This window comes from Apteryx mantelli, chromosome 38, assembly GCF_036417845.1.
Source record: "Apteryx mantelli isolate bAptMan1 chromosome 38, bAptMan1.hap1, whole genome shotgun sequence".
NCBI lineage: Eukaryota > Metazoa > Chordata > Aves > Apterygiformes > Apterygidae > Apteryx > Apteryx mantelli.
The window spans coordinates 492,127-503,277 of record NC_090015.1 but is presented as its reverse complement, the minus strand read 5'-3'; the positions used below and the strand labels follow the sequence as shown (position 1 = coordinate 503,277).

General features: G+C 66.5%; 1 protein-coding gene across 2 annotated transcripts; it reads left to right on the top strand.

Annotated features, from left to right (window-relative positions):
• The first annotated feature begins 70 nt into the window (after positions 1-70).
• ATP2A1 (ATPase sarcoplasmic/endoplasmic reticulum Ca2+ transporting 1) lies at positions 71-10,895 on the top strand. Of its 2 annotated transcripts, XM_067314904.1 has the most exons (23): positions 71-255; positions 1,182-1,199; positions 1,320-1,402; positions 1,852-1,956; positions 2,687-2,825; positions 3,179-3,259; positions 3,410-3,495; positions 3,753-4,050; positions 4,459-4,625; positions 5,010-5,098; positions 5,338-5,440; positions 5,758-5,889; positions 6,407-6,532; positions 6,605-6,823; positions 7,059-7,394; positions 7,777-7,997; positions 8,554-8,756; positions 8,836-8,921; positions 9,279-9,412; positions 9,489-9,606; positions 9,696-9,813; positions 10,302-10,344; positions 10,724-10,895. In XM_067314904.1, exons 1-22 carry the CDS (start codon positions 138-140, stop codon positions 10,304-10,306), a joined length of 2,985 nt encoding a protein of 994 aa, XP_067171005.1. In that variant the 5' UTR covers positions 71-137; the 3' UTR covers positions 10,307-10,344; positions 10,724-10,895. The 2 variants fall into 2 exon arrangements, with proteins under 2 accessions (XP_067171005.1, XP_067171004.1); XM_067314903.1 differs by lacking the exon at positions 10,302-10,344 and having other exon boundaries at positions 72-255.
• Positions 10,896-11,151: the final 256 nt, after the last annotated feature.

Here is an 11,151-nt window from a genome sequence, read left to right as displayed (position 1 = left end):
GTCAGCCGGGGCCGCCCCGGGGGGCCAGGGGCGGGCGGCCCCTCATAAGCCCCCGCGCCGGCGCCGGCCCCGAGGGCGCCCGGACCCCCCCGAGCGACGGCCGGGCGGCGCGGCGCGGCAGGCGGCAGCCCCACGGCATGGAGAACGCCCACGCCAAGACGGTGGAGGAGTGCCTGGCCTACTTCGGGGTCACCGAGAGCGTGGGGCTCTCCCCCGAGCAGGTGAAGCGCAGCCTCGAGAAGTACGGCCCCAACGGTGAGCCTGGGGGCGCGGGGGGATGCGGGGCACAGTGGGGAGCCTGGGGTCGGTGGGGACACGGGGGGAGGTGGGCATAACGGGGAGCATGAGGGGATGCGGGGTGCAATGGGGAGCGGGGGGATGGGGGGGACATGGGGGGACACGGGGTGCAGTGGGGAGCGGGGGGTGGGGGGACACGGGTGGACGCGGGGCGCAATGGGGAGCGCGGGGACATGGGGGGACATGGGGCACAGTGGGGAGCCTGGGGATGGGGGGACAAGGGGGGATGTGGGGCGCAATGGGGAGCTCAGGGACGGGGGGACACAGGGACAAGGGGGGGAACGTGGGGCGCAGTGGGGAGCCTGGGGATGGGGGACACGGCAACCAGGGGGGACATGGGGTGCAATGGGGAGCACAGGGACGGGGGGACACAGGGGGACACAGGGTGGCGCAGGACACAACAGGGAGTGCAGGGACATGGGTGCAGGGGACCAAGGGGGGGGTCACGGGGATATGGAGGGACGGGGCATGACAGGGAGCGTGGGGACATGGAGGATGGGGGGGGACACAGGGGGGCGGGAGCCACAATGGTGAGCATGGGGAGAGGGGGACAAGGGGGGACAGGGGGACACAGCCAGGATGGGGGGGGACGGGGCACAACGGTGAGCCTGGGGGCTGGGGCGATGTGGGGTATGATGGGCAGTGTGGGGACATAGGGGGGATGGGGGGGGACAGGGGCCACAACGGTGAGCACGGGGACATAGGGGGATATGGGGGGGGACGGGAGGCACAACGGGGACATGGGGGGATGCTGGGACAAGGGGTGATGTGGGGCACGCGGGGGGGGGCAGCCAGAGAGGGGCAGCAGGACAGGGGGACGTGGGGGGGCGGCGTTGCCCCCCGGCAGCCCCATAACGTCTCTCTCCCTGCCGCCGCCGCCGCAGAGCTCCCGGCCGAGGAGGGTGAGTGCCGCCACGGGGGGTGGTCCGGGGGGGGGGGACACACACGCTCCCGAGGGGGCCCAGGCGTCCGGGGTTGGGGTGGGGGGGTCCCAGCCGGTCTCTGATGCTTTGTGCCCCCAGGTAAGACGATTTGGGAGCTGGTGGTGGAGCAGTTTGAGGACCTGCTGGTGCGAATCCTGCTGCTGGCCGCCTGCATCTCCTTCGTGAGTGGGAGCGGCGGCGGGGAAGGGCCGGACGCCTGGGCCCCTGCCAGGGTGGGGGGGACCAGCTCCGGGGCCCCTTTGCTGAAGCCAGCGGCACTGCCCGGACGCCTGGGCCCCTCGGGGAGTGGTGGGGCTGGAGGGGGAGGTGGCGGCGGCCACGTCCTTGGCGGTGACCTCTGGGGCTGGAATCGGGCCCCGGGGGGGATCCGGTGTCGGCCGCGACGTCTCAAGTGTCGGCAGCTGCCCCAGGCGGGGGGGGAGGTGGGACGTGGGTGTCCCCTCCCCAGGGCCGCAGCCACCCCCCGTCCCCTGCCCCCCCCCCCCCCCCCCCCCGGCAGCGTCTTGACATTTGCCGTGGGGACAGCTGGGCCCTTCGCGTGACAGCGAAAGGCGATCCGGGGCCGCACGACTCCCGTGGTGACCTGTCCCTGTCCCCGTTCTCCCCCCAGGTCCTGGCCTGGTTTGAGGAGGGCGAGGAGACCATCACCGCCTTTGTAGAGCCTTTCGTCATCCTCCTCATCCTCATCGCTAATGCTGTGGTGGGCGTCTGGCAGGTAAAAGGGTGGCGGTGGCACTGGGGACGTCGGGGATGGGCTTGGGGACACGGGGACGGGACTGGAGTCAAAGGGACGTGGCCTGGGACAGAGCTGGGGCCATGGGAGCATGTCTGGGGACATGGGGACACATCTGGGGACACAGGGCTGGGGCTGGGGCTGGGAACAGGGCTCTGGCTATGGGAGCACATCTGGGGACATGGGGATGGTGCTGGGGCAGGACTGAGGCCATGGGGATCTGTTTGGGGACACAGGGATGGAGATGGAGGTATGGGGAGGGGGCTGGGGATGTGGGGGCATGTCTGGGGACATGAGGACAGGGCTGGGGACATGGAGACCTGTTTGGGGACACAGAGGTGGAGATGGGGATGGGGCTGGGGCCATGGGGATGTGTCTGGGGACATGAGAACGGGGATGGGGCTGCAGGGACATGTCTGGGGCCGTGAGGACAGAGCTGGGGCCATGGGGACAGGGCTGGGGCCACGGGGACATGTCTGGGGACATGAGGATGGGGATGGGGATGTGGAGACCTGTTTGGGGACACAGAGATGGAGATGGGGATGTGTTTGGGGCCACGAGGACGTGTCTGGGGCCATGGGGACATGGCCGGGGCCGTGTCTGGGGCCGCCGCTCTGCGGCCAAGGGACCCGGGGGCATCCCCGTCGCTGACCGTCTCCCATCTCCACGCTGCCGTCCCCGTGGTCCCGTGCCGTGCCGGTCGCCGTGGCAGGAGCGCAATGCCGAGAACGCCATTGAGGCGCTCAAGGAGTACGAGCCGGAGATGGGCAAGGTGTACCGCGCCGACCGCAAGGCTGTGCAGCGCATCAAGGCCCGCGACCTGGTGCCCGGGGACATTGCCGAGGTGGCAGGTGAGGCGGTGACGGGGCACCCGCCAGCTCCCAGTAACCCCAGTAACTGCTGCCAGCTCCCAGTGACCCCCCGGGAGCTCCCACTGACCCCCAGTAACCCCCAGGAGGTCCCAATGACCCCCCGGAGCTCCCAGTGACCCCCCCCCAGTAACTGCTGGCAGCTCCCAGGAACCCCCGGGAGCTCCCAGTAACTCCCAGGAGCTCCCAGTGACCTCAGTAACCATTGGTAGCTCCCAGTAACTGCCAGTAGGTGCTGGGAACTCCTAGTGGCCCTCAGTGCTCCCAATAACTCCCACTAATCCCTGGGAGCTTCCAGTATCCCCCAGTAATCCCAGTAACCACGGTGCCCACAGTGGGAGACAAGGTGCCGGCCGACATCCGGATCATCTCCATCAAGTCGACAACGCTGCGTGTGGACCAGTCCATCCTCACCGGTATGGCCTGGGGTGCAGACGCGTGTGCACACGGGGATGCGTGTGCAATACGGGGCGGGGGCTGCACAAGAGGGTGCGTGCGTGCATGGAGCTGTACACGCGTGCTTCAGCATGCTCACCTGCGGCACGTGCGTGTCCCCCTGCTGCCAGGCGAGTCCGTCTCCGTGATCAAGCACACGGAGCCGGTCCCTGACCCCCGGGCCGTCAACCAGGACAAGAAAAACATGCTCTTCTCTGTGAGTGTCTCCATGGGTCCCCCCTGTCCCTTCGGGTCCCCCCAGCTCCCCCCTGTCCTCTTGGGTCCCACCTGTCCCCTCAGGTCCCCCCAGGTCCTCCCTGTCCTCTTGGGTCCCCCTGTCCCGTGGGTCCCCCTGTCCCATGGGTCCCCCCAGGTCCTCCCTGTCCTCATGGGTCCCCCGTCCCCTCGGCATCTCCTTTGATCCCCCTGTGCCCCGCCACGTCCCCAATGCCACCCCGTCCCTCCTCCCCACAGGGCACGAACATTGGGGCAGGCAAAGCCGTGGGCATTGTGGTGGCTACTGGGGTGAACACGGAGATCGGCAAGATCCGGGACGAGATGGCGGCTACAGAGCAGGACAAGACGCCGCTGCAGCAGAAGCTGGATGAGTTTGGGGAGCAGCTCTCCAAGGTGATCTCCCTCATCTGCGTGGCCGTCTGGCTCATCAACATCGGCCACTTCAACGACCCCGTCCACGGTGGCTCCTGGATCCGCGGGGCAATTTACTACTTCAAGATCGCTGTTGCCCTGGCTGTCGCTGCCATCCCCGAAGGTTTGTGGGACTCCCGGCCCCATACGGGCTCGCAGCGCCCTTCCCCGGCCCCGTACGGGCTTGCAGCCCCTTCCCCGGCCCCATACGGGCTCGCAGCGCCCTTCCCCGGCCCCATACGGGCTTGCAGCCCCTTCCCCGGCCCCATACGGGCTCGCAGCGCTTTCCCCGGGCTGGTAATGCCTTCCTGAGGTCCCGTAGGGACTTTCATTACCCTTTCTTGATCCCACCTGGGCTTTTAACGCTGTTCTTGGGACCTACGAGGGCTTGTAACACCATTCTCTGGTCCTGTATGGAGCTACAGCCCCCAGCCCCGGTTCCCCCGGCCCCATTGGGCTGCCCTGGGATGAGGGGCCAGGCCGGGGGGCGGCGGGGCCCGGGACTGAGGTTGGTCCCGGCGCCCCACTGCAGGGCTGCCTGCCGTCATCACCACCTGCCTGGCGCTGGGCACCCGGCGCATGGCCAAGAAGAACGCCATCGTGCGGAGCCTGCCCTCCGTGGAGACCCTGGGCTGCACCTCCGTCATCTGCTCTGACAAGACCGGCACCCTCACCACCAACCAGATGTCCGTCTGCAAGGTGAGCCAGGGCCCCCCCGGCTCCCCTGACATGGACCCACGGCCCCCCAGGATGCCCTGACATCTCCCAGGTTGCCTGACAGCCCCCCAGGATGCCCTGATGTCCTCCTGGGATGCCCCAACATCCCCTAGGATGTCCTGGGGGCCCTGCAGGATGCCCTGACGTTCTCCCAGGATGCCCCAATATCCTCCCAGGACACCCTGACATCTCCCAGGATGCCCCGACGTTCTCCTGGGATGCCCCTGGGATGTCCTAGCGGACCCTCAGACAGCCCCGACGCCCACCAGGACGTACTGATGGCTGCTCAGGGTGCCCCGACAGCCCCCCCAGGCTCTCCAATGGCCCTCGGGGTGCCACCGACCCTTTTCTTCCTCCTGCCCCTAGATGTTCATCGTGGACAAGGTGGAGGGTGACGTCTGCTCCCTCAACGAGTTCTCCATCAGCGGCTCTACCTATGCCCCCGAGGGAGACGTGTGAGTGACTGGGCCCCAGGCCCCTGTCCCTGACGCGCTCAGAACGGCCTCCTCTTTGGGGTCCCCGTCCCCAACAGGAGGAAAACACCCTCCTCTTTGGGATTCCTGTCCCCAGCAGGATGATAATGGCCTCCTCCGTGGGGTTGCTGGCCCCATCTGCTGCGGGGCCCCCGCGGCAGTGGGGTGTCCCCCCCGGTGGTGTCCTCTGTGTCCCTGAGCCGTTCCATCCCGTCCCCCAGGATGAAGAACGAGAAGCACGTGAAGGCCGGGCAGTACGATGGGCTGGTGGAGCTGGCCACCATATGTGCCCTCTGCAACGACTCCTCCCTCGACTATAACGAGGTGAGGCCGTCCCCACGCTCCCTCCCAGTGCCCCCTTGGGACCCCCAGGGTCCCCATCCCTTCCACGTCCCTGTGGGTCCCCCTCTACCCCTCCCTGTGTCTCCAGGATCCCTCATCCCCTCCCTGTCCCTCTCTGGGACCCCCCAAGCCCCAGGTTCCCCCATCCCCACCCTGGGACCCGCCAAGTTCCCCTGTTCCTCCCCACGCCCCTCCAGTCGGTGCCAGAATGCCTGGATCCCCCTGGGGTGCCCATCCTTCTGCCTGGCCCCAGGACGCCTGGGCCCCCCTGGGTGCCCGCACTGACCCCAGCCCCACAGTCCAAAGGCATCTACGAGAAGGTGGGGGAGGCAACAGAGACGGCCTTGACCTGCCTCGTAGAGAAGATGAACGTCTTCAACACTGACGTGCGGAGCCTCTCCAAGGTGGAGCGGGCCAACGCCTGCAACTCCGTAAGTGGCCCTGCAGCCCCTCGCTGACTCCCCCGTGTCCCTGCTGTCCCCAGCCCCCTTGTCCCTCTGCGTCCTGCCAGCCCCGCTGTCCTCCCTGATCCTGTCCCCCATTTCCCCCCAGACCCTGCCGACCCCGCTGTCCTCCCCGTGTCCCCACTGACCCCATGTCCCCATCTTGTCCCTGCTGACCACATGTCCCCCCCATTGCCCTGTGTTCTACTGACCCCACTGTCTTCCCCATGTCCCCATTGACCCCATGTTACAAGTCCCCCCATGTCCCCACTGACCTTGTGTCCCCACACATCCATTTCCCCTGTGTCTTGCTGATCCTATTTCCCTGCTGATCCTGTGTCCTGCTGTCCCTGTGTCCCCCATGTCCCTGCTGACCCCTTCTCCCTGTGCACCCCTGCCCTGCTGACCCAATGTCCCCCTGTCCCCATGTCCCTGTGCTCTGCTGACCCCCATCTCGGTGTCCTTGTGTCCCCGCACCCTGCTGATGGTGTCCCCCCTGCCCTAGGTCATCAAGCAGCTGATGAAAAAGGAGTTCACGCTGGAGTTCTCCCGCGACCGCAAGTCCATGTCAGTCTACTGCTCCCCGGCCAAGGCCTCGCGGGCTGCCGTGGGCAACAAGATGTTCGTCAAGGTGAGACCCGCCCTCCTGTGCCCGTTTCCCCCTCCCCTCCACGTCCCCCTCCCTCACATCATCCCTCCACAGGGAGCCCCTGAGGGTGTCATCGACCGCTGCAACTATGTGCGGGTGGGCACCACACGGGTGCCTCTGACGCCCGCTGTCAAGGAGAAGATCCTCACCATCATCAAGGAGTGGGGCACTGGCCGGGACACACTGCGCTGCCTGGCCCTGGCCACCCGCGACACCCCCCCCAAGAAGGAGGACATGATCCTGGAGGACTCCACCAAGTTCGCCGAGTATGAGGTGAGGACGGGGGCTTGGCGCTCAGGGGCACCCCCGGTGCTGTACGGACATGGGACCCCCTCCCCGGGGTCCCCGATCCCGTGTGGCCATACAACACCCTCCTTCGGGGTCCCTGGTCCTGTATGGGTGCATAATGTCCCCTCTTTCTGGTCACTGGTCCGATATGACCTCATGCAACACCCTGCCTGGGGTCCCTTGTCCCGTATGTCTCCCCTGACTCCTCGTGTCCCTCCAGATGGACCTGACCTTCGTGGGCTGCGTGGGCATGCTGGACCCGCCGCGGAAGGAGGTGATGGGCTCGATCCAGCTGTGCCGGGACGCGGGCATCCGGGTGATCATGATCACAGGGGACAACAAGGGCACGGCCATCGCCATCTGCCGCCGCATCGGCATCTTCAGTGAGGAGGAGGAGGTGACAGGAAGGGCCTACACGGGCCGCGAATTCGATGACCTGCCGCCTGCCGAGCAGCGGGAGGCCTGTCGCCGTGCCTGCTGCTTTGCCCGCGTCGAGCCCACCCACAAGTCCAAGATCGTTGAGTTCCTGCAGTCCTTTGATGAGATCACAGCCATGGTGAGAACGGGACACTGGAGGAGGGAGTCCAGCAGCACGCAGGGGCCTCCGTCATGGCTCTGATGTGGCCTTGGGGCTCCGGCATTGCTCTAGGGTGGTCCTGGGGGGTCCAGCGTCTCTCCAGGCTGCTCCAGGTGCTCCAGTATCACTCCAGGGCATCCAGCATCACTGTGATGTGGTCCTGGGTCTCCAGCATCTCCCTGGGGGTCTGGCATCATTCTGGGGTGGTGTTGGGGGTCCGGTATTGCTCTGGGGGGGTCGGCACCTCTCCAGGGTGGCCCTGGGGGTTCGGCATTCTGTTTGGAACATTGTGGTCCCTGGGAGACTCTGCGGGGCCAGGAGGTCCTTGATGGCAGCCCGGTGATGCCATCCCCATCCCCAGACGGGCGACGGAGTGAACGACGCGCCAGCGCTGAAGAAGGCGGAGATCGGCATCGCCATGGGCTCGGGGACGGCCGTGGCCAAGACGGCCTCCGAGATGGTGCTGGCGGACGACAACTTCTCCACCATCGTGGCGGCAGTGGAGGAGGGCCGCGCCATCTACAACAACATGAAGCAGTTCATTCGCTACCTCATCTCCTCCAACGTGGGCGAGGTGGTCTGGTGAGCTGGCACACCCGGATCCCTGCCCCGAATCCCCCCAAGACCCCCGCCCCCAATGAGGACGAGACGCCCCGGCGAGCTGGGACGCCCCGATCCCCTCCCCAAGCCCCCCAATCCTCCTCACGCCTCCCACAGATCTCCAACAGGGACGGGGCCGTCGGGTGAGATGAGGTCCCCTGAATCCCCTCTGGATCTCCTCCAGCCCTCCTGGATTCCCTGATCCCCTTTGTACCCCCCGCAAACTCCCCCGTGGATCCCCCCCACGTCAACCCCAATGCTCATCGGATTCCCTCTAGATCCCCCCGATCCCCGAAGACCCAGTTTCCCCCGATCCGCTGACACTGGCTCCCCCCAATCCCTCCTCGTCCCCCTGGCTCCCCCCAACCCCCTCGATCTGCCCGGCTCCTCCCAGTCCTCCCCACCCGGCTCCCCTACAGATCCTCCTTGATCCCCCCCAGATCCCCGGCTCTCCCCAATCCCCCCTGGTCTCCCCCAGTGCCCCTGGCTCTTCCCGGCTCCCCCCAGCTCCCCCACCCCCCTGACCCACCTCCCCCAGCATCTTCCTGACGGCGGCACTGGGGCTGCCCGAGGCGCTGATCCCGGTGCAGCTGCTCTGGGTGAACCTGGTGACGGACGGGCTGCCGGCCACAGCCCTCGGCTTCAACCCCCCGGACCTGGACATCATGGACAAGCCGCCCCGCAGCCCCAAGGAGCCCCTCATCAGCGGCTGGCTCTTCTTCCGCTACCTGGCCATCGGGGGTGAGCCGCCCTCCCCGTCGCCCCCACCCCGGCGAGCGGCCCCGCACCCGGCTCACCCCCGTCCCCCCACTCTCCCCAGGCTACGTGGGGGCCGCCACCGTGGGCGCCGCGGCCTGGTGGTTCCTCTACGCCGAGGACGGCCCCAGCGTCACCTACCATCAGCTGGTGAGTGGTGCCAGTGACCCGCTGTCCCCTGTGGTCCCGGGGTGCCCCGTCCCTGCTGGTGACCTGCTGTCCCCTGTGGTCCCGGGGTGCCCCGTCCCCACTGGTGACCCGCTGTCCCCTGTGGTCCTGCAGTCCACATAGCAACCTTGGGGTCCCCACAGTGACCCCACCATCCTCATGGTGACCCTGGGGTCCCTGCAATGACCATGCTGTACTCATCATGACCCCACCGTCCTTGCAATGACCCTGCTGTCCCCATGATGACCCTGGCATCCCCATGGTGACCCCGGGGTGCCCGCAATGACCCCCCCCAACCTGTTCCCGCAATGACAACACGGTGACCTGGGGTCCCTGCAGACCCACTTCATGCAGTGCACGGAGCACAACGTGGAGTTCGAAGGCCTCGACTGTGACATCTTCGAGTCGCCGGTGCCCATGACCATGGCGCTCTCTGTGCTGGTCACCATTGAGATGTGCAATGCCCTCAACAGGTAGGGGACCGTCTCCAATGTCCCTGCCCCGCATGTCCCCCCACATGACCCACCTGTGTCCCCCCTGTCCTCGCAGCCTCTCTGAGAACCAGTCCCTCATCCGCATGCCACCCTGGGTCAACATCTGGCTCGTCGGCTCCATCTGCCTCTCCATGTCCCTCCACTTTGTCATCCTCTACATCGAGCCGCTGCCCGTAAGCGGGGGCCAGGGGAACTGGGGGGGCTTGGGGAGGGGATTTGGGGGGCCGACACAGCAGGTCCCTTCATCTCCCCCCCGCTGCAGATGATCTTCAAGCTGACGCCCCTAGACGTGGTGCACTGGTTCATGGTGCTGAAGATCTCCTTCCCCGTCATCTTGCTGGACGAGGCACTCAAGTTCGTTGCCAGGAATTACCTGGAGGGTGAGGACGCAGCCCTGGTCCTAACATCCCTTCGTCCCTCCGACCCCCCAACCCTTCATCCCCTCCATTTTTCCATCCCTCCCCATCCCTCCGTGTCCATCATCCCCAACCCAGCCTGGACACCTCATCCCCCAGGGCTGGGACAGGCCACGGAGCCCAACATCCGGGCAGCTCTCGCGTTGCTCCGTCCCTGTGTTTCTCCACCACGCTGTCCAGCCCTTTCTTCGTCCCACCAGTCACCTCAGTCTCTGTCCCTCCATCAGTCAGTTCCACCATCCCGCTATCACTCCATCCCTCTGCCCCACTGTCACTCTGTCCCTCCATCCCACAATATCATTATCACTCTGTTCCTCCATCCTTCCAGCAGTTTTGTCATCCCTCCCTCCATCCTTCCATCTTACCATCTCACCACCCCTCCATCCTTCCCTCCATCCTTCCCTCCCTCCATCCCTCACCACCATCTCTTCTTCATTCCTCCCTTCTTGTAGCATAAACTCATGTCCCCTCCATCGTCCTTGGGCCTGGCCACAGGTACTCACCTGTCACCCTGTGGCTGTGTCCCTGTCACCCCTGGTGTCCCCGTCACACACCCCCTGTGTCCCCATCACCTCATGGCTGTGTCTCCATCACCCTGTGTGTCCTTGTTACCCCCTGTGTCCCCCGTCACCCCACATGTGCCCATCACCCCATGTCTGTGTCCCCATCCCCTCTCCGTGTCCTTGTCACCCCATGTGTCCCTGTTGTCTGTGGCTGTGTCCGCATCACTGCCCTGTGTCCCCACCACCCCGTGTCCTTGTCACCCTCCTGCACCCGTGTTGCCCATGGGGGGGGCAGTGGGGGAGGGCTGAGGTTGGGGGGGGTGGGGGGGGACAGTCAGGCCCCACTGACACCGTGTCCCTGCCCCCCCCAGGCGACGCCGAGGACAACCGGAAGAGGCAGAAGTGACCCCGGGGCCCCCCCGTGCCTGGAGCTGCTCGGCCCCCACATGCCGTGGGGCCCCCTCCGTGCCGTGGGGCTGCCCCCTGTGCCGTGGGGCTGCCCCCTGGCACTGCTTATTTATTGCCATTAAAGGGAAACCGCCAGCCCTGGCTCCTGCCTTGCTGGGGGGGACTGGGGAGGGGGACATGTGTGGTGGGGGGACATGCACGGCCCTGGAGATGGACATGGGACACGTGTGGCGGTGGGATCATGTGGGGACACGGGCACAGGGGGACATGCATGGTGGTGGGGTCCCATGGGGACACGTGTGGTGGGGGGACACACATGGCAGTGGGGTCAGGCGGGGACATGCGTGGTGGGAGGACATGCACACAGGGACACGTGTGGTGGTGGGGTCAT